We start from the raw sequence: 22,338 nt of genomic DNA, 5'->3' as shown, positions 1-22,338 counted from the left end.
GTACAAGTCTCTCCATGGCCGAGCACCAAAGTACATCTCTGACATGTTAGTGCCATATGAACCATCTCGTACTCTGAGGACCTCAGGGGCCGGCCTCCTGTTGATTCCCAGAGTCAGAACTAAACAAGGGGAATCAGCGTTTCAATATTCTGCAGCTAAAATCTGGAACAGCCTCCCTGAAGTCGTAAGACAGGCCTCTTCTGTGTTCATGTTCAAATCTAGACTTAAAACATTTCTGTTTAGCCGTGTATATGACTGAAAGGTCCTATCTGCACTTTTCTTTCCTTTCCTTCCTTTATTTTTAAAATCAATTTTCAAATTTTTTCTTTGCTTTTAAAGTAAATTTTACGTTGATTATTTATATGATGTATTGTGATTTTAATGCATTTTTCTGTTTTGTGAAGCACCTTGAATTACTTTGTGTACAAATTGTGCTATACAAATAAACTTGCCTTGCCTAGAAAAATGTCACAAGAACATGTTAAAAACACCAAAAACGTGATTTTCATTGGAGTGGGTCTTTCGCAAGTGCTCCAGTAATTTCGTTGTTTTTGTTTTTGTAATTTCCTCCTTCTTTGACCCTAACCACTCCCGGTAAATTGTTGCTCTTGCTAAATCTGTCTCCACTAAAGTATTTTCTTTTATTGTTTATAATTCTTTTTCAGAGTGAGTTTTCCTGCCAATGTTTACAACACACACTGATCAATGTAATGATTTGTTAGGTCACATCTATAACCTATTAATAACAGCGCACAGTTAGGGCACGTTGCTGAAAGCAAGCTTTGAATTGGATTTGCATACTAGTCTCCTACTCTGCCTTTCTGTAGAGAACTGGTGGTTAACAGATACATAAATAAATACATATTATTCTCATGTAATCACATACAGAAATGTTAAGACTGAACTTTAGTTTTTTCTTGTCTTTTGTTCCTTATTGTGTCATGAATTTTGTTCTTTGTTAGCTCACAGGTGAGGTCTCACAGATTTGACCTCATGGGGACTTCGGAGGTCTACAGCCCTCTGGGGGAAGATTTTGGGGGCATTTAAGTTTCTTCTGAATATAATATGGCTGACATTAAGACTCTTAACAGAAATTGAAGTCCTTACAGTGCTGAGGTTTGTGCATGGGTGTGTACGCGCGCGCGCGTGCAACGCCGAAAAGTGTCAATAAAGACAATAAAGTGCTTTCTTCCCCCCGTGGTGCATTGTGGGAACACAGTAATTCCAAGATGGCGGCGAGCAGGAGGCTGGCCAAGGTAAAGGTTTCGGTTCGGTTCCGTTTAGGTTTTTGAGACGGTCCACAAATCCCCCGTGACCACCGCACGCGCTCCGTTGGCGTCGTAGGAACCGAGCCGGTTTCGTAGGGTTTGACGGTGGTTTCGATCATGACTGAAGTCCGGATCCGCGGTGTGACGCTCCAGGCCCGGGTCCAGAGCCTGCCTGTCCGAGACGGCTGCCGGTTCAGATCAGGGTTAGAGTGGACCTGAGGTAGACGGCTGTCTGGGGGGTGAAGGGGAAGTGGTCAGGTTCGAGCGGTTCTTGGTCTGGGTCGAGTTCTGGTCGGCTAACCTCCGAAGCTAACACAGATCACAGTTGTTAGCTGTCGACGGACACGCAGCCAGGCGGGATCTTGACCTGGTTCTAGGTGTCCCGGCTTGTTGTGCGGGTTGGACCTAGTAGTTGTGAGTCGGTTCGGTTCGTTTCCCCGTTTTGCGTCAAACACGCAGCGTCAGTTTCGGTTTGCGGATCTGCGCAACGGCTGGCTCACTTCCGCGTATCCGTCCGTCCAAGCCGGTCCAGGGGCCGGGAGGCTGATCCCGCGGGTTCCGAAATCTTTCCTAGCGGTTCTATTGTGACCGAACCGAAGCCACAGACGGACCGGAAAAACCAGACTGTGGTGGGATGAAGGGACATCTTGGTTCTGAAGGTTTTGGGTGGACCTGGACTGCTCCTCTCCAGGAGGTTACAGTGACGTCAGGACTCCTGTTGTCTTCACTGACATTCAAATGAAATCCAGGTTCCTGAGCTCATGCTGGACCTGATCTGAGCATCTCCTCCTGTGTGCTGGTCTTCACCGCATGGAGGGAGGTTCTCCCACAGACTGGATGGGTTCTGCATTGATTGTTGACAGCAGTCCAGTGTTTGCAGCCGGTCCTGTCCTCCCATCTGCTCCTTCTTGCTTAGTTTGTCCTGTGTCTGTCCTTCTGACCTGCTTCTCTCCCCTGTTCCTCCATATCTGCTGCTGTTCTCTGTTCTTCTGTTTTGTTCTCTTCCAAATTGCCATTTCACCCCTGTGGTTCTCGAGGTGTTCCACTAATCAAGATAAAGACCAAACTGTCCACCTCCTTATTAATGTTCATGTATAATAAATCAAAACTGCTGTGATGCTCTTTAGATCGTTTCAGAAACATTCAAGTTTTTCTACATTCTCAAAGACATTGAGATATTCTGGAGCAAAGACATTTTGTGACAGAACAGTTTAGACCTCCAGCCGGACTGAGTCAGGGCGACTATGTGACTTATTTGGACCAGCAGAACCACAAACACTGGAGGCACACGTTAAACTAAAGAAACAGGTTACCAACGGCAACAAGAATGGCAAGTTTCATGAATGAGAGAAGACTGAGGAAAGATCCAGAATGAAGAAAGTAAGGGAGAGCTGGCAGTTCGCGCTAAAGACTCGCAGAAGTCCGGGTCCAAAACAGAACTTTTAAAGACTTGGTTCAGGGTCACCTAAGGCTTTTCCATGAAGCTTTGTTAAGAAGGGAAAGTTTCAGGTCTTCCTACCAAACTGAAACAGAACGTTGGCTCCTTAAACAGAAGGCTAGGTGTTGTGATTCTTGAAAGGGCGCGTAATTCTACAGACTTAAAATAAAGTTTTCGTTTTAGAACATATAAAGCTATGAGATAACATGCATCATTTAAATGTTTTAGTGTTGGCAAAGAAAACTTTTTTAACAGGCGGTCGATGAGAAGAACGGTGCTGCTGCACCCTGCTTGTAGAAAAGCCTAAAAATGTAGGAATGACGGTGAATACATCCTGAAGTAACCTCGTCTCTAGGGACACGATGTTCCTCATTTTTAGAATTATTGCAGAGATGAAGATAGTTCTAGAAACTTAAGCAATGTAAGAGTTAAAAGCCAGGTTTTCCCTAAAAGTGAGTACTTCATGGTTTCTCACAGGTCATAAAACTACCTGTGTGGTTCCATTGTAATTAAGTGAACTCCTGAAGGGCTCTGGTTCAAGAATAATGACCTTTGTTGATCTGAGTTTAGTGAAAGAAAGTGAAAAGCCATCCATGTTTCAATCTGTAAGACATACCTAAGGTCTTGTAGACTCAGAGGCTGATCAGGTGAGGTTCCTTGACCTTGATTCACGCTCACTAACCAGTTCTCTGCATGGCTCTGGATCCCTCACCTGTTTGTGAACTGCAGCCTCAGAGCTCCTTATCTGGTTGGAGTGGATGATGTCGGGTTTATTGCGCTGCGTGTTCATGTCTGACGGCGGAAGTTGCTTTGTTATCTTATCAGACCTGCATGGTGTGGTCATGTGACCCTGTTTTTGGTTCCTCCTGAATGGCTGGCCTTCTATCGTGGGTTTAGATGGTTTCTAGACAGAAGTGTTGCTGTGCAGTCCTGGTCTAGGGGGTGGTGGTGGTCTTGTTCTCTTCTCACCGAGGGGCGTGGTCACAGGGACTTTGGTTCTTCTGCTAAAAGGATTTTCAGAAGGTTGTTTCCTTGTGTTTTCCAGGAACTGGAGGAGATTCGCAGGTCTGGGATGAAGAACTTCAGGAACATCCAGGTGGAGGAATCCAACCTGCTCTCATGGCAAGGCCTCATCGTTCCTGTGAGTATCTCCTCTTCCTCTGAGCTCCAAATTCTCCCTAAAGCATCACCTTCTTACCCCCTCTGTTTACTTCCAGGACAATCCGCCCTATGACAAAGGTGCGTTTAGGATTGAGATTATTTTCCCCACCGAGTATCCCTTCAAGCCTCCCAAAATCACCTTCAAGACCAAGATCTACCACCCCAACATCGACGAGAAGGGCCAGGTGTGCCTCCCTGTGATCAGTGCAGAGAACTGGAAGCCGGCCACCAAAACCGACCAAGGTGGGTTGTCCTGATCTGAGAGCTCCTCCACTAACCAGAGTTATGAAAGACACAGACAATCCTTTGTGCCATTTTATGGCGTCCAGATGACCCCACCCTTACATTGACGTGTTCTCCCTACCATGACAAAGGTGGATAAAGGTGGAAAGATTTCATGTAATCCATGGACACCAGTGAAGATCAAAAATCATTGAAGAAAAAAGGTTCAGCGCACTGTCTAGTGGGTCTAAATGACCCAACTCCCAACGTTAACGTGCCTCGGAGGCACGTTAACGTTGGGAGTTGGGTCATCTGGACCCCACAAGATAGCACAAGGGATAAAGGCCGTTGGGTGGGATGGAGTAACGTTTTAACCCTTTAAAGCCCCGGTGTTTACATTGTCGACCCAGTCCAGTTCTTGTATACAGTCAGTAGTTCTGTCATGTTCAGAAATGGAGCGCCTTGGCATCAACAAGACCTAAAACTGGCAGAACGTGGGTGTTCCATAGGATCAAAACATGAGCTGGGTGGCTAAACTCCTGAATTGCTGCACGATAAGCGACATAACACATAAACAGGTTCACTAGAACTGTGCGGTCTACAAGAGCAGTGCTACATTACCCTCCATGACCCCTCCCTTCCTCCGTCCCCACCAGCGTTTGTACACGGTCATTCTGGGAGCATCAGAGTGCAGCCACATCATCTGATTCCATGTCTGCATTTGTGCTTTAGTCCTAAATTCAAAGACTTTTCTAAAGTCTTTTGGCTTTAAAAACAGCTGCTAAATTCCTTTCAAACCAGGTCATAGAAAATTCTTTAAAGGGAGCACGGTGTTGCCATTGGAAGAGCAAAATGTGACATGTGTTCACTGCACATGCAGCAGGGATGTGACGGCGTGTGGCAGGTATGACCTTCCTTCAAATATACGCAGAAGATCAATCTGCATGCAACCAAACGGGTTTAAAAAAAACCCAAAATCAACGAAGGAAAACTGCATTTACTGGATTAGGAATCGTCTGATAGCCGTGGTGCAGGGGTAGAGCGGTCGGCCTCTGATTGGAAGGTCGCAGGTGTTGTTCCCGCTCCACCTGCCAGTGTGTTGAAGTGCCCTTGGGCAAAACACTGAACTGAAATGTAGTAAAGCACCATAAAAGCATACACCATTCCCTGTTTACTCTGTAGGTGTTTTTATTTTAGATTATATTTAAAAACCTGAACATTATGAAGTTTAAACTTCCCAAACTGATTATTTAGGAAAACAGTATGACAACCGGGGAAAAGTCAACCATGTAATTTCCTTTTATGGTGAATACATCAACTCACTCTAACATAAATCTGAAGCTCATGAAAGTCACTCTCACTTGGGTTTTGAGATTTGGTCATTTTTAAAACAGAGATGACAGAACTTTCAGAACAAATCTTCAATTATTGTAGATACTTGGTGGTTCTGCTTTGTTCTGATGGGTCAGAGCTGCTGCTTCAGGAGAACTCTGCAGCTTCTCGGGCTCCTGGGAGAACGTCCAACACCAGAAAGGAGGTCATCGTGCCCGTTGAGAGCTCTCCTTCAGAGGCACCAGCAGCAGCTGCGTGTGGGCCATTGGTGGTTCTGATCGGGGTTCTGTTTGTGTTGCAGTGATCCAGTCCCTCATCGCGCTGGTCAACGACCCGCAGCCTGAGCACCCCCTGAGGGCCGACCTGGCAGAAGAGTACTCAAAGGACCGTAAGAAGTTCTTGAAGAATGCCGAGGAGTTTACAAAGAAACACGGCGAGAAGCGGCCACTGGACTGATCACATGACGCGCTCAGAGCCCCCCCCTGCCCCGTCCCCTCCCCAACCCCCCTCCCCACCCCGGCCGGGCCTCGCCTCCCATTGAGGACTGTCTGTGGGTCAGGCAGCCTCCCCCTCGTCTTCTTTGACCTCCAGGCCATTTCCAACTTTCTGCTCTCTAAAGGCCACAAAACGGAAACGGGTGCAAGGGAACACGCCGCTCAGCTAGACGGAACCGATTCTGTTCCTCCGTTCAGAACCTTCTCTTTTCAGGTCCGCTCTTTATTTTTGATGAGTAGAAGCTTTCAGTTCCACCCCTGATCGGGCTGCTCTCATCTGACGACCAGGTGAGAGAAGCTGCTGCCGGGAGCTCCGAGGTGTTCTGAGAGACCCGCCTCGACCCAGCGGGTTTCCTTCCGAACATCCACGGCTCCTCTCAGAACACAACCTTCACTTTGTCTGCTGCATGAATCGGGTCACCTCTGCTTTTCTTTTCCTCCTTCACTCGCTTACCTACATTGTTTTGATTGGCACTTCATGTTAATCATTGGTGGGAAGAATGTGTTTGGGTCAGTCAGAACCTCCCATACATGCCCCCTGTCCCACTGCTGGGCCCGGCCACTCTAGAACACAAGCTCTCCGCCAGCCCGAGTTGGGTGGGGCCTCACTTATCCAGCTAGATCAGGAGAAGCTGGAGAAGGAGGCTCGAGCTCCTGGACGGGCCCAGAACCACGTGTCTATGGCGGCCAACGGCACATTGGTTGCCCGGACCGGATCAGGACACAGAGCGGGACTGCAGTGGCCTAAAAGCACCATGTAACAGCTGTTTAAACTGGTCCGATATCATTCATAATAAAGATGGCTAACCATTGGGCCCACTGTGTCCTGCTTCAGTTCTCAGGTGCTGTTATGGAACTGGACCGACCCGTGGGAGACCAGGGGACGGTGACAAATGTACAGTTACTAAAACTTTACAGCTAACAAATATGAACGCGGGGCTTTCTCTGCTGAAAGTCAAAAGTGATGTGATCACACACAGATCACCTGCTGGAGTAAATCCCACTTTTTCAGAAGGTCTTCTGGTTCAAAGTGAAGTCCATGCACCCTCAAACCACTGATCTAATGATCTGCAAGATCCTGCAGAGGTCAACAGGAGGAGTTCTGGTTTTCTTCTGCTTGAATCACGGTCATGTAAGGTCCACAGGAACTGTAGATGCATAAAATGTAAGGCCAGAGGTCGCCTTTGAGTAGTTCTGATCTCATAAGCGGACCTCTTTGAGGTCATGTTAGGTTGATTCAGCAGTCTGATGATGTAGTCAAGAGGAGTTCCCAGTGAAGAACAGATTCAACAGAAATTCTTCCTGAAGGGGTACCAGTGGGCTCTTTCATACAGCCTTGGTTTAGGACACAAGTTGACATCTTCCTGCCTGATTTTCAGAAATTGCAAAACTGAAAAAGATCCACTAAAGTCTCCTGCTTTAGACCCATTTAAAAAAAAGAAAAGTTATCCCCTAAAGAAATTCCAAAACAGAGGCTCTGACTGACCTCTGCTGTGTTCATTATTCAGTCAGCTGACCTGAAGACCATCCTTTTCTGACAAGAGGTCCAGCTTTTTCTGTGCTGGATCTAAAAGAACAGCGTCCTCAAAATCTCTACTGTTGCCCCGAAACCCCAGCTCATGTTTCAAAAGGATGAGGGTCCTTAAAAGGGTGTTTAAGTGTTCTCCCTCTACCTTCACATGTGGATGTTTTACTGACATATACCTGTTTTTGGTTTTTGCACCAAAAAACAGCTTAAACTTTCCACAGGTTACAATTTTATTGAGAATATTGGTTCTCATGGAAGTTGATTTGCAATGTCAGATTTTGACGTTAAAGACTCTGGTGTTTGATGAGAAGGTCTGCTCACGGTCCGCCGTGACCCCAAAGGCGTTCGTTCTGTCAGGGTTCTAGGGAGCCGTCAGCTTCTTCCACACCAAACCTTCATCCACGTCCACCTTCTTTGGTTTGCTGTCATGTTGGAACAGGAAGATGCTAGTCCCGCATTATAATCCTCCCTCCACCAAACTTGCCACAATTCTGCCAGATTTCCCATTCCCATGCCGACCACCAAACCCAGTCTAATCCATCAAATTTCTACATGGAGAGATGGGATTTGTCGTTTCAGAAAACGCATATTTACTGCTTCAGACATTAGTTCACATTTGGACAAAGCCTAGCAGCTTCAGAAAAGAAGTTTAGCCTGACTAACGGGTTAACCTGTAAGTGGTTGACCCTCGTGACCCCTAAAATGACGCTTCACTGAGTATGACCCCAGGCTGAGCTCTGCAAGTTAGATTAAACACACACAGTACTGAGCCTTTGAGGCAGCAGCGTCAGAATTTTCACATTTTTATTTATCTTTTTACCCGACCAGGGGCTGCATTCCTGGATGCTTTGAACACACCTGATCCAGGTAATCATCTGTAAGTAGGGGGTTGAAATATAGAAAACATGCAGACATACAGGCCTGGATGGAGTTCCTCAGTGTTTCATTCTAGAATCAGGTTTGCTCTGTTACTTAATAGTTTGGTAGCTTTAACATAATTTATATATTTACTCTTAATCAAATAATCGTTAGGATCATTGTTTCTTTTTTCTTTAATCCTACTTAATCAAAAATATTTTAAAGTGAAACAATTCTCTCTTTAGAACATGTTTTTTCGATTTTACCCGCCTCTGCTAAGAGGTCCCCGTTCAGAAATCAAATGACGCATGACGTCAGAAGGGCGTCGTTACGTCGTGCAGTATGTGACAGGAAGTCGAAGATGGCGGCGGGGAGCGGGGATTTTTAGGTAAGCAACAAAAAAGGAATGGAAAAAAACAAAAACAACGTCTCATGTGGACTTACAGCTCGGACGGCACCGACCAGAACAGATGGACTCAAACCGAACCAAAGCAGAAACCCCGTCTGACCCCGAGCTTAAGGCGCGAGGAGCCCAGTGAGCAGCTGTTAGCCTGCAAGCTAACACGCTAACAGCTGGGCTCCCACCGAATGTTTGGTTTTTGTATTTTATGAACTGGATGTTTACAGACTGGTTGTTTGACTGCTTAGAGCCTGGTTATAGAAGGCTTATTTCCTGTTTTTTGGTTCTTTATCTGACTATTTACCGGCTGGTTATTGTGGTTAAACCTACAACTGTTCTGACTCTGTTTACAACTTGAACACTGGGGCTTTACGGACCTTTTGGGGTGATTGTCACCCTTCAGTTGCCTTTATTCTTTAGGTTTTGTTCCGGAATTGACTTATTTTTTATTTTTATATTTGTTTTTTTGAACAGACTGGTCATTCAGCTTTTACTGACTGCTTACAGACTGGTTCAGTGATTGGTTACCTGTTCACAGGCTCTTTTGTAGTTACTTTTGCACTCTTAATTCTTTAAAGAGCTTTTTATACCCTCAGGAGTTTACTTACTTTGCTTATTGACTTGTCTAAAGCAGATTTATCTACTAGTGAAGATTTGCAGCCTGGTTATAGGGTGTTTGTTTCTTGTTTATAGAGTTGTAAGAAAATGATGACAGTTTACAGAACAGAGAGAACTGTGCTTCTAGTAGGGATGTAATCCATAGAGAAATGCTTAAAACATTGATGGAGTTAGAAATGACCAAGCTCTAAAATCTATCAGGGAGTAAAACAAAAAATCGGTTTCTTTGTCTGTTACTCTTCCTGTTGAGCTGAATACCTTCATACCTGAACAAATTGATATGACACCTTTTTTTAACCATAGGAAAAAGGTTCTAAAAGACTCAGACTCGTAGGCTTTAATGTTTAAAGCTGTCGCTTCAAAGACATTTTGTTGCTAAAAAAAATAAGAGTTTCTCTGTTAAAAGGCATTTTCATTTTTATTTTTCAATGATGACTAGATTGTATCCATTTAGATAAAAGTTAGTTGCATCTTTTGTGATCGATTCGTGTACCGTGTTATATTAGTGAATCATGTGAGACGACTCTAGCAGAAAGAGTCAAGATGTCTGGATTCTGTCGTCATGCAGTAGAAGTCTTCCAGCTGCAGCAGATGGGCTCAGCTTTAGACGCTTTACTGGCTGCTCCCTGGATATTATCACTTTTTTAACCTTTATTTTACCATCAGGTGGAGATAACCTGGTTTGCTTCTGTGCCCACATCACCAATGGTTGGTCCTATTGGTCCTGGGTGTGTTAGGGGCCGTCCTGGAGCCCACCTCAGCACCTCAGGGCTTGTGTAAGACTGTGTTGTAGTTTTTGTGTAACTGTTGTGTTTTAGCAGGAAGCACCCCAGTACTGCGGACCTGTTGGATCACGTGTGGCCCCACGCAGAGATCGCCATGAACCTGCAGCAGCCCTCTCCCCTCATTCCCCCCGTCCACCCTGATGTGGAGATGAAACCCCTCCCCTTCTACGATGTTCTGGACGTCCTCATCAAGCCCTCCAGTCTGGGTGTGTGATGTTTGCAGGGCTGACAGATGAGATCCGCTCTGATCTTTATTCCAGTCAGACTCCACAGAGACCAAACCAGGACGATGAGCTATTGGTTTCAGAAGAAAACTTAACATCAAGTTCTAAATCCCAGTAGGCAGCACCAGCCTGTCAATTCCCAGGCGTAACTCATGGGTAACACAAAAGAGTTGAACAGTTCCTGGCTGACAGCAAATGTTTCAGAGCAGTGACTTTATGTCCCACTTTGTAGAGCAGATGTTCAGTAGCAGTCGTGTCAGAGCAGAGTTTGATGTTTGGTTATATAGTCATATAAAAAAAATACCCCTTTTCTCTGTTTTCTCCATCTGGAATTCAGTAATGTTTCTTTATTCCCGATCAGTTACTTTATGGGATTTCATTTTCAATTTGGAATTATGTGGCTTTTTTTAGTCTGAAAAATCCAAAACAATCAAACGTTTCTTTGTGTTTCACCTTTGAACTTGGATCAGATGTTTTCCTATTTCAACCTTCTTAAAGCTGATTAGTTCCATATACTGTGGAACTTAAATCCTAGACTCTGTGACCCCCCCAACACACACACACACACACACACACACACACACACATACCTCGTAATGAAGTCCCTTTTCTGTTGGTGACTCCAGAGCTCTGACTTCGTCTAAAGGGTTTTGTCTTCACAGTGAATTATTTTTTAGACATCCCACCATGGCACTACCACCTCCGTGCTTCATGGTTTGATGGTGTTCAGGCGTTCGCTGACAGGGCGTGTTGTGTGTCTGCAGGAGTAAGCGCTGCACAGAGGTACCACCAGGAGAAATACTTCATCTTTGCCCTGACGCCGCAGCAGGTCCGGGAGGTTTGCATATCGCGGTGAGTCATCTTTGGAACATCGGCTACGTGACTGAGAGCCCCGTGACTGATTGTTCTTCCTCTCCTCAGGGACTTCCTACCTGGAGGAAGGAGGGACTACTTAGTTCAGATCCAGCTGAGGTAAGAAGTTTCAGGTTTTTATCATAATCTGCAGGTAAATGTTGCCATTGGGGTCCTCTGGTCCAATTCACAGTTCAGAATCAGAAATCTGCAGGATTAAGCACTCCTTTCAGCCAATCACAGCTAATCAGATCAGAAGTTCAGGGGGATCACAGCTGATTCGGAGAGGTTCTGCTGGGATCTTCACTCACCCACAGAGTCTGCAGATGGAGCAGAAACTGTAGCAGCGCTCTGTGAGGAAGAGCCTTTAGCTGAAAACGCTTTTACTTGAAGGGAGTTCTGGTTATCTGACAAGCATGTGTGGAAATGAGAGAAGACTGGAATCGCTTCGTCTAATTTCTCTGAGTTCCCAGACCAGGACTGCAGAGCCTGCGTTCGGGCTTGTGGCCTCCGCTTCGGCTGCAGCATCGTTTCCTCTGCAGATTAGTTCCATCATATGATCTCCATGGAGAAAGCCGACTTTGATGACGTGACAACCGAGCAGAGATTTCAGTTTCTGACTTCCTGCTGTGTGCTCAGGTTCTGCCTGTCGGAGACCAGCTGTCCTCAGGAGGACAACTACCCCAACGGTCTGTGCATCAAGGTCAACGGAAAGCTGTTCCCTCTGCCTGTGAGTACTCAGCCCCGCAGAACGTCAACCCTCTGAGGAACTTCACACCAACTGATCCAGCCTCTCTCAGGGTTTTGCCCCACCCCCGAAAAACGGCGTGGAGCCGAAGAGACCAGGAAGACCCCTGAACATCACGTCCCTCGTCAGACTCTCCTCCGCAGTGCCCAACCAGATCTCAGTGACATGGGCGCCGGAAATCGGAAAGGTGGAGCTCTTCTTGTAAAGTGTGATACTGTGGAAGTTTTTGTCATGTTATTTATTATTATTTCTCTGGTTTATCACATATTGAAGGACTTTTTATGTAGTTTTTGGTATTATTATTTTTTTCCCCCTGTATTTTCCGGACTATAAGCCGCTACTTTTGTAATCAACTTTCGACCCTGCGGCTAAATCAATGATGCGGCTAATTTATGCTTTTATTTAACGGCCGCCAGGAGCCCTCCAGCAGTCTCAGAGGGGAGACTGCCTGCATAATTCTACGTCCAGCAACAAGCGCGATGGCTTTAATACACACACGAGCGGCCAAACAGCATGGACCTCACTTCAGTTGTTAGACACTATAGTCATGGTGCAATAAAAGAAAAACCCATGCTCATCCTTTGGTGCCATTAGACCCAACGTGCACGTGACCGCCATTACAATATGACGCAGCTTAAAAATCCACCATCACCAACGGGTTTGGAAAAGTTGGTCTGCTGCCTGCCAGAAGTTTCCTTCACTGTTGTGGCTGTGCCGCGCAGAGCCACATAGAATGTGTGCCGCGCAGAGCCACGTAGAGCACGTGCCACGCGCGCTTATAAGTCATTGCTGCTCTCTTTTACTGGTATGTTTTTTAACCAGCCCTGTTATTTCCACATTGGTGCCGTGGAAGGAAGGAAGGAGGGGAGAGCTGCTCTCGCGTTCCGCTGCAGCTCCCTGCTCCTTCTTAAACACGCACTGGTTTCAGCACATATACATCCTCAATCTACAACACAGTGTGGCGAACCGGGGGTTAGCCCTGCCTTAAACCCCTAAGACTCATGGGAAGTGGGGAATCTGAGTGTGAAGTTCCACACCATAACTGAGGGAGCTGTGAGCTGAAGTGAGCTCCATGCTGTTTGACAGATGTGGGTGTGTTCAAACAAATAGGCTAAACTACTGGTTACTCCTCCGTCTCTGAGACTGCCGTGGTCTATCAATAATCGGGTCAAGATAATCAGTGACGCATCAGCTGAGTCGCCATGACATGCGGCATGAATACACATGTGACTTGTGTATATAAATAGTGGTTAATCCTCATTAAATTGGGTGTGTTGTAATTAGGTGCGCTCTATAGCCTGGAAATTACGGTAGTAAGTTATGAATATCTATCTATCTAGGTGAGCAGATGTGGTGATTGGACCGGGTTTGCTTGCACCAAAGTCACGTCCAGAACTTTAACGCGTAGCTTTTCTGTTTCAGACCTATTCTATGTCGGTGTACCTGGTGAGGCAGCTGACATCGCCGCTCCTGCTGCAGAGGCTGAAGATGAAGGGCATCAGGAACCCAGACCACTCCAGAGCTCTGAGTAATTCTTTATTACTTTCTGACCTGTCCTGCGTCGTCTTTGTCTCCCCTCCTTGTCTGACGCCCCCCTCCCTCTGTGTTTCAGTCAAAGAGAAGCTGACGGCAGATCCAGACAGCGAGGTCGCCACCACCAGTCTGCGGGTGTCCCTCATGTGCCCTGTAAGCCGATCCCAGTGTCTCCACTGAAGGGCCTTTCTGATTGGCTGCAGTGAATGTCAGTCACCCGCAGCTGGAGTCTTTAACCTGTTTAACTAGAGATGGTAGTCTAGTTAGTGATGTAAGCTGGTGCAAGCAAAGAGCTAAATGTAGAAATAGAGGTTTTTGTTCAGCGCTGCAGCCAGATGAGTGATTTCCTCACAAAGCAGCTCCTTTGTGTGACCGTAGATGTGGGATCAGTGGTTTGAGTTCCGGTCTTCACTTCCACTGTCAGCATCTTACTGGTTTCTCTGTTTCTGGTTCAGCTCAAAGGGAAATTACAGCAGGTCTGCGCTAACTCTGACATGCCCTCTATGGGATTACATGATGCTGACAAAGACTCAACTTTTTTCTTACCTTTACTTTTTTTTGTGTGTGATCATGGTTCCAGCTGGGCCAGTCCTCGGCTGGCAGACACCCAGGACTTGGTGATTCTTTTGCTTTTCTAGGATTGTAAACTGAAGGATCTCTTGGCAGAAGGAGGTTTCATCAGCCTGTGTTGAAAGTCCCACTCCGATCCCCTTCTGATCTATTGTCAAAGCGTTCCCGGAGGTCTTTTCCTGAGCTCCTCTGCCTCTCTGGGTTGTGCGGTTCTGCTGGTCTTGGTTCTTCTGCGCCTGACTCTGCTCCCGTCTTTTCTGGCAGCTGGGGAAGATGCGTCTGACGGTGCCGTGCAGAGCAGTGACGTGCTCTCACCTGCAGTGCTTCGACGCCGCCCTCTACCTGCAGATGAACGAGAAGAAGCCCACTTGGATCTGTCCCGTCTGCGACAAGAAGGCTGCGTATGAGAACCTCATCATCGACGGGTTGGTTTTCCTGCACACCTTCATCTGCAGCAGCTCCAGATGGACGTGAGCTTACAGGCTCACCTGATTCAGTTCCCCGTCCTGTTGAAGCACGCGCTTCTCATGGGAATGTTTTCCATCCTGGCATTTCTCGCCATGCCCAGGTTTTTCTGTGGTTAAACGAGTGAACGGACTCTGCAGCATGTTTTCATTTTGCGTCATCCACTGAGAGCCATCAGCCAGGGTCCAGAGCTTTAGCCCCGCCCAGCGTATTTTCTACGTCACAAACACTATTTTAATCAAACTGGGATTTTGTCTGCTCCTCATTCACGACGATTTAAACACAGAAATATTCAGAAATGCAATTTTCTTTATATTACTTCCTTATTTGTCTCATTGGGTTTAATACTTGTTATTATATAGTAAAAATAAAATCATAAAGATCAGGAAGACATACAATTCAATAGGTAAATTCTAAACAAACTAAACTAAACTAAACTGGGGATCCCTCCTTCTTGGTAAGGAAAGACTCCCAGAGAAACACCTTGGTTTTTTAGGTTCAAATTAAAGAAATTCACTTTATTTCACTTTGTTTATACAGGCATCCTTAGTATTATTTATGAACAGGAATATCTTGAGTTCAAAAATGTCAATAGTGTTTTTTAAAGTAGGCCTCAATAAGCAAATGTTATGATGTGATGTGTATTTATTTGTGTAAATACATGTTTTGAAGTACTCAAAGATTTTCAGAAGATTAATCATTGGCTTTTATATTTATGTTTCTTTTTGCTGATCTGAAGAATAATTCAAACCATATATTTTTATGTGTTGCACCTCTAGTAAAACAGCATTTTCCTTGGAGTGGGTCTTTAAAGGACTTAGATTATGCTGTTCTTAACCTTTTTTATAGTAAACATATCCGTGTATGTGATCATATAGGACCTTTGGCACTACAAATGTTTATTAAATATTTCCAGAGTTATTTTCCGACCCGGAAGTAAGACGACTCGATCTCTAAGCCCCGCCTTTCTCTCCTTGTGGGTGCCGCCTATTTCATGACGTCATCTTAGAGCCTCAGCTGTGTGTCTGCGTTTCTCCAACGAAAACTAACGAGATCCCAACTTTTGTAAAGATGGATGATCACATATTACGTATAAAATTAAAGCGTTCTGACTCGGATTCTCACTTTGTGATGTCACAATGTGCTCGTTTTTGTGGGTTGGGAGGGGCTGGCGCTTAGAGAGCAGGTTTTTAGAAGAATACTCAGAATCGCATGCATGGATCAAAGTTCTGCTTTGGGGATGTTTATTGTGAGGAATAAACATTATAACACACTTACAAAGTTTAAAAATTAGCATGACATAGGCCCTTTAAAAGACTGATGAGTAAAAGTGGAGTCACTGTAGGTTAATTACGGTGAGAAATGGATTCATGGATGAGTTTTACTTCTGATGAATCTGCAAAGGGGTTTTGTTTTTAACAAGTTTATAAAGACTGTTGTCCTGTTGGAAGAATATGAAGATCAAAGGGACTTTTCTGAGGATCAGCTCCCCGATGGTGTGGAGGAGTTCATTAGTGATGGGGGGCCAGCAGGACTTGGAGTCTTCTGTTCATTTCTGATGGACAGCAGACCCTCACCACGTATGTGTTCTTGTTGACGCCGATGTCTCCTTTCTCGCTCCAGCCTGTTCCTGGAGATCCTCAACGACTGCTCAGACGTGGATGAGATCAAGTTCCTGGAGGGTGGAACCTGGTGCCCGATGAGGCCAAAGAAGGAGGCGCTGAAGGTTTCCTCTCAGCCGCCCGCAAGAGTAGACTGTATGTACCCCCCCGTCTTCCGCCTGTACCCCGCCCTGGTCTGTCAGAAAGTTTTATCCCGTTCTTTAAAAAATCTGCCAATGGGGTAAGAAAAAGGGTCTGACCGAGAATTCATGTTTCCTCAAGATTGTTTTACTGTTACTGAAAAACCTTCATGAGATTATTTTCCTTGCAAGGCAGAAAATAAGACAAATGTTCTTGAAACCAGAGTCTTCTTCACTCCTGGCCTCCTGGTGAAGTTCCTCCATGTCTGGTTGGCTGATCTTCACCAGCTAATCAATTGAAAATGTACACTTCTGTTTGTACTCCACCGGAAAAAATAAAAGTCCTTTCTGTCACATTTATAAAAGAAAAACAAGACGACTAATGATTTCAAATAAGAACAATGGATGTTTTTTCGTCTTTTTTCCCCTCCAAAATCACCAGTGGGTGACACGTGGGTTTCAGACCCCCCCACCTCAGGCGTCTCCATCAGAAGAGCATCTCTGCTCTTATTTATCCATCAATGATGAATCTTCAGCAGCAGTAATGCAAACTGTCTGCATAAACAAATATCTTATTTTTGTCTCTGATGTCTTTTCATTTATGCAACACGGTAAAAGTTTGGAGCGTCATGGAGGATTCCTGCTTTATTAAAGCGCTGCTGAGCTCCAGAGAACTTCACCGTCTTCTGATCTGACTTTCTGCTTTCCACGTTCGTTCTCCTGATGAGACAAAAAATCTCTCATTAACACGGACCTTTATGGAAAAGTGAGGACGAAGGAGGATTGCAATCAACATTTCCGTCAGTTCGCTCATTTTTCATGAAGAATTGGTCCCACATTTGTGGAAAAGCAGCTCCTGGACGTCAACTTTCCTTCTTGAAGAAAGCTGCTGCTGTTCCTGGTTTTGTTGATTCTCTCCCTTTTCCCTTTCAGCCTTCACGCCTGTGCGGCAGCCGGCGGTGGTGGCCCCCCCCGCAGAGCCCAGCTCCACCAAGAAGGCAGACGTGATCGACCTGACCCTGGAGAGCTCGTCCTCAGACGACTCGGACTCGGACTCGGACCCTCCTCCGAAGAAGCAGTGCGTCTTCATCTCCAAGAACGGCGACATGCACGCCAAAGGGTGAGCAGAGTCTCATCTGGACACGAGGTTCAGATTTGCCCCCAGGAATTTAAAAGCCAGATTAAGAAACTTCTTCAAACGAGCTTTTCTCATCAGTTAGATTAGAGGAAAGACGTGTGAGTTATTCAGGGGAGTCAGCTCCAAAGTTCAAAATTCTGATTTTACGCCAACTACATGCTACATGCATGTATTTGCTATGACCAAGTATTAGAGCCCCAAAAAACTAACAATAGAAGAAAAAAAGTCAATTTTACAAGAATAAAGTCGTAAAATTATGAGGAAAAAAGTCAACATTTGACTAGAACGAGAAGGAGCTGCTTTTCCAGAAGAAACTGAAGGCTTGAAAGCTGTATTGCTGAATGAAAAGGAAACTTAAAGGGTAATAATTGGCAAAAACATTAAATAAAGAAATAATCAAAGTTAACCATAAATAAAGTGAAAACAGCACAAGAACAAAAAATATATTTTAGGGAAAATTGTATTTCAATGGAGGCAGAAATCCTGAAATATCTTGAAAAGTTCAAGGAATTGAAGGACTAGAAGTCTTGGCTGGAAAAAGCTGAAAGAGCTGAACATTTAGTTGAATGTTTAAAATAGATGAAAGGTTGTTGGCGGAAGATACTATAATAAATAAAGAGAAACAGTAAAATAATACATTTGTAAATTCGTCATTTTAAAAATTGTAATATTAAAAGGAAAAAGTGATGCTTTTTAAAATAGTCTTAATGTCATAAAGTTGCACATCCACAAAAATGAACAGCAGGTTCAGCCCGTCTATCCCATATTTCTGAACATAAATTAACCAGATAATCATTTTTCTCTGTTAAAACACTGTAATGGCTGAATTTAACGTCTAACTTTTGAAAACGCCTGATTTTTTCCTCGTAAAACGACGTCTTTTTGAAGCATAAACCTATTCTGAATAATCGTAGCATTTCTTTTATAACAGTACGACTTCTGTCTCATGTTTCTACAAGTTGACTCTCCTAAAGGTTATACTTCTAATCCCATAATTTAACAACTCATATTTGTTCATTTTTCTCTTTTTATGACGGTCGGCCCTAATACTCTGTCGTAATTTTCTATTCAGGAAAAATGTTTTTTGGTGGTTGGACCACTGATGGACAAAGCAAAAATGTCATTTTGTGGGCGGAGCCTCTCTGTTAAACATTCCACATTCACTAACCCTAACCCGGGTCCTGATGCTGATGGCAGCGGCGTCCCTCATTAACGTTTACGCTTCAGACTACAGTCACACAGTCATTGTTGTCATCTCCAAAATGAAAGCAGTGTTTTTACCCTCAGATTCTCCCTGACTTCCTCCAGAAACACGAAGGTCTGAAAGCAGCAGCTGCAGTTCATGAAGGGATGAAGAGTCACCTGTCATGAGCTTCTGCTGTGTGTGTGTGGGGGGGGGGGGGGGGGGGGGCATGTTCTAGCAGATACGACCATCAACCTCTTCACTTTCACGAAGCCTCATTTTTGGGGCGGGTTGGTCTTCTTCTCCCCCCATTCTCCAAAGTTGTAGTCCACGGACCGGTACCAGTCTGCGGGACAGTTATGAGGAACAAAACACGACCTTCATTTTTCTGTTTTTAATTATAATCTGATCCTGAGGGACGTTTCATTTTGAAAAACCACAACATTTTGTCTTAGTTGAAAATACATCCGCTACTTTTTTTTTTTTAAAGTGTCTCCACTGAATTCAAACCCTCAATTTAGCAAAGTTGACAAAAACAAAAACATTTAGAAATTTTCTGTTTGCAGAAAAAGTCCAGTGAGGAAACAGAAGCCTTTGACTTCAAAATAAAATAAATCTTTTCAACAGACAAAAACCAGGAATCTTTACTCCAAATATGGATTTATTGTGACCGTTGTTCCCACAGACCATAATAATAATAATGAATGCATAAGGTTCAGCAACCGGCTGTCTAATGATGCTGATAGTCAGGGTGCATGGCCTGGATGAGGCTGAAGGCCGCTGACCTAACGCTCTGTGCTGGTTTCCTGTCAGGGTGTTGGCGTACCAGCCCACCGTGCGCATGCCCACCATGCCAACCCTGGACGCGCCCTCGTACCTCAGCTCCACCCTCGCTGACTATGCGGTGCCTTACCACCCGTCGGCCCTGGCCACCATCCCTGCAGACATGCAGAGTGAGTCTTCTCCTCTGAACCACAAGTAACGTTTCCAGGAAGTCCACAGGTGGGAATCTAACCGGTCTGTCTGTTTTCTCCTCTGCAGGTCTGGATTTGTTTTCTTTAATTCAAGCAGACTCACAGGTAAATGAACTTATGTCAACCAAAATGGCGTTTTCCAAGATTGATTATTATTTATGTCATTTAGAAGCCGTTTGGTTTTGGTCGATTTGATTAACAACTTGCTTCAGACGGATCGTTGATCGTAGGAGAATAAATCGATTCATCGTTATACCCCTAGTCCCTCCCCTTCCACTCAAAACCATGTGGTCATGGAGGGATGCTTCACGTCACCCTGGTTGTCTCTGTTGCCTTCAGGGTAACAGTGATCCACACCTGAGCTTCAGTCTGACTTTTACTGAGTTTACTGAGTCTAAATACCTGAAGGATCATTGGATCAGAAGTGGTTGACGCTGACGCTGCCCTCTGTCTGCTCAGCATTACCGGCCGCAGATGTTCCTGGGAAACCTGACGGAGAGCATTCAGAGCGCCACCGTCTCCGCCAGCAGCTCCTCCTCCAGCAGTCTGTACGGCAGCAGCCTCCACGCTGACGGCTCCATCCACGAGGCTCGGGTCATCGCAGGAGGAGGAGGAGGAGGTGGGGCAGGAGGAGGAGTGAGCAGCAGCATGTCGGATGTCATCTCCCTGGACTGAAAACGGCCCGCTCTCCTCCTGGTCCTGGGCTTGGACTGTCAGGCCGCACAGACTGAAGCCTCTGAGAGTTCACTACACTCCACACCGGATGAAAGGTTCTCCCTCCCTACTCTGGGGCTCTGACACCGGCTCAGGTTCAAGTATTGGACGCTCCTCTCATTCTGAGCAGCACTAAGATGTGCTAACCTGAGGAACTGGAAGCCCGCCTCCTCTGTGGCTGGGACATCAAATGGATGTTTGTTGGGTTATTGCACACAGAATTGATTTTAGGACTGTAATGCGAGCCTGTTCCATGCAGGCCGCAGACGAACCGCAGACAGACTGCAGACTGATCGCAGGCATGCTGTAGACGGACTGCAGACGGATCGCAGGCAGGCTGTAGACGGACTGTAGACTGATCGCAGGCATGCTGTAGACGGACTATAGGCGGACCCCTGGGAGGCTGCAGGCAAGCGGCAGAAGGATCGCAAGCAGGCTGCAGACGGATCGCAGGCAGGCTGTAGACAGACTGCAGAGGGATCGCAGGCAGGCTGTAGACGGACTGCAGACTGATCGCAGGCATGCTGTAGACGGACTATAGGCGGACCGCTGGGAGGCTGCAGGCAAGCGGCAGAAGGATCGCAAGCAGGCTGTAGACGGACTGCAGACGGATCGCAGGCAGGCTGTAGACGGACTGCAGACGGATCGCAGGCAGGCTGTAGACGGACTGCAGGCGGACCCCTGGGAGGCTGCAGGCAAGCGGCAGAAGGATCGCAAGCAGGCTGCAGACGGATCGCAGGCAGGCTGTAGACAGACTGCAGAGGGATCGCAGGCAGGCTGTAGACGGACTGCAGACTGATCGCAGGCATGCTGTAGACGGACTATAGGCGGACCGCTGGGAGGCTGCAGGCAAGCGGCAGAAGGATCGCAAGCAGGCTGTAGACGGACTGCAGACGGATCGCAGGCAGGCTGTAGACGGACTGCAGACGGATCGCAGGCAGGCTGTAGAGGGACTGCAGACGGATCGCAGGCAGGCTGTAGACGGACTGCAGACGGATCGCAGGCAGGCTGTAGACGGACTGCAGACGGATCGCAGGCAGGCTGTAGAGGGACTGCAGACGGATCGCAGGCAGGCTGTAGAGGGACTGCAGACGGATCGCAGGCAGGCTGTAGACGGACTGCAGACTGATAGCGAGGCATGCTGTAGACAGGCTGCAGATGGACCGCTGGGAGGCTGCAGGCAAGTGGCAGAAGGATTGCAAGCAGGCTCAGACGGATCGCAGAAGAATCGCAGGCGGGCTGTAAACCGACCGCAGGAGGATCACAGGCAGGCTGTAGACGGACTTCAGATGCGTGTGATAGCAGACATCCACATCAATCAGACTAGATGTTCTTGTCATTCCAGGGTGAGTCAAGCGTTCTGAGTGCAGCCTGTGGTCCATGAACGGGTCCTGCTGGTCCAGCAGTAGCTGCCTGAACTTTGTTCTCGGCTTAAAGAGCATTACCTTGTGGTTGGAGGAAGCGAGCTGACTCTTAGGTGTCTTTATCCACATTTACCTGAGGTCCTGCTGACTCCCCCCTCCTTTAGGACCACAGCAGCGGCTGCACTACATCCTCAGAGCTGCAGAAGCTCCGTCTCAGGAACCAGAAGTCCATTAAACACCAGCTCTTCACTCTCAGACTTTTCTTTTACAGCTGTTATTTTTCTCACATCATTATTATTTTCAGAAAGGCTCCTGAGCTCCAGCGATGAGATCATGTATGTTCCTGCGAGCAGGTTGGACTCGTGGACATCTCAGGTTTCCCCTTCGGCTGCATGTTCTGATGTCTAATGTTCTGACAGTGGGTTCTCCTCGTGTTTACCTCCCACTCCAGAGATTGATCCTCTGTTTGCCCCAAAGCTATGAGCAGCATTGATGTCTGTGGAAGTATGTGGAGATGTTAACAGGTGTTCACTCTCTGAAAGCATGCCCGTCACTTCCCGTGATCACATGACTGAATTAAGTCAGACTGAAGCCCGGAGCATCTCTGCACGCCAACGGCCAGAACCAGAGGTCCGGTTTAGAGCAGAAGCCAACTGAACTGAACCACAAGCTGCTTTTTCTGTTCTGTCTGAAACCTCAATAAATGGTCTAGTTAAGCTTTTTCCAAA

At 46.2% G+C, this 22,338-nt stretch overlaps 2 protein-coding genes across 8 annotated transcripts; both read left to right on the top strand.

Moving 5' to 3' along the window:
• The first annotated feature begins 981 nt into the window (after window positions 1–981).
• ube2l3b (ubiquitin-conjugating enzyme E2L 3b) lies at window positions 982–6,730 on the top strand. Of its 2 annotated transcripts, none has more exons than XM_020706310.3 (4): window positions 982–1,256; window positions 3,752–3,847; window positions 3,924–4,110; window positions 5,723–6,730. In XM_020706310.3, the coding sequence occupies exons 1-4, from the start codon at window positions 1,125–1,127 to the stop codon at window positions 5,875–5,877; spliced, it is 570 nt and encodes a 189-aa protein (XP_020561969.2). In that variant the 5' UTR covers window positions 982–1,124; the 3' UTR covers window positions 5,878–6,730. The 2 variants fall into 2 exon arrangements, with proteins under 2 accessions (XP_020561969.2, XP_020561970.1); XM_020706311.3 differs by lacking the exon at window positions 982–1,256 and adding an exon at window positions 1,345–1,488.
• A 1,640-nt stretch (window positions 6,731–8,370) lies between these two features.
• pias2 (protein inhibitor of activated STAT, 2) lies at window positions 8,371–22,338 on the top strand. 6 transcript variants are annotated; one of them, XM_078952126.1, is made up of 15 exons: window positions 8,631–8,689; window positions 9,986–10,027; window positions 10,141–10,310; window positions 11,093–11,180; window positions 11,250–11,300; window positions 11,820–11,910; window positions 11,981–12,115; window positions 13,351–13,456; window positions 13,541–13,614; window positions 14,296–14,456; window positions 16,120–16,253; window positions 17,171–17,357; window positions 19,372–19,511; window positions 19,600–19,637; window positions 19,992–22,338. In XM_078952126.1, exons 3-15 carry the CDS (start codon window positions 10,199–10,201, stop codon window positions 20,205–20,207), a joined length of 1,533 nt encoding a protein of 510 aa, XP_078808252.1. In that variant the 5' UTR covers window positions 8,631–8,689; window positions 9,986–10,027; window positions 10,141–10,198; the 3' UTR covers window positions 20,208–22,338. The 6 variants fall into 6 exon arrangements, with proteins under 6 accessions (XP_004072871.2, XP_011477990.1, XP_078808252.1 ...); XM_078952125.1 differs by having other exon boundaries at window positions 8,651–8,689; window positions 10,138–10,310; XM_004072823.4 differs by lacking the exon at window positions 9,986–10,027 and having other exon boundaries at window positions 8,371–8,689.

This window comes from Oryzias latipes, chromosome 9 (assembly GCF_053564925.1).
Source record: "Oryzias latipes strain Hd-rR chromosome 9, Olatipes_Hd-rR_3.1".
NCBI lineage: Eukaryota > Metazoa > Chordata > Actinopteri > Beloniformes > Adrianichthyidae > Oryzias > Oryzias latipes.
This window is presented reverse-complemented; position numbering and strand designations above follow the sequence as displayed.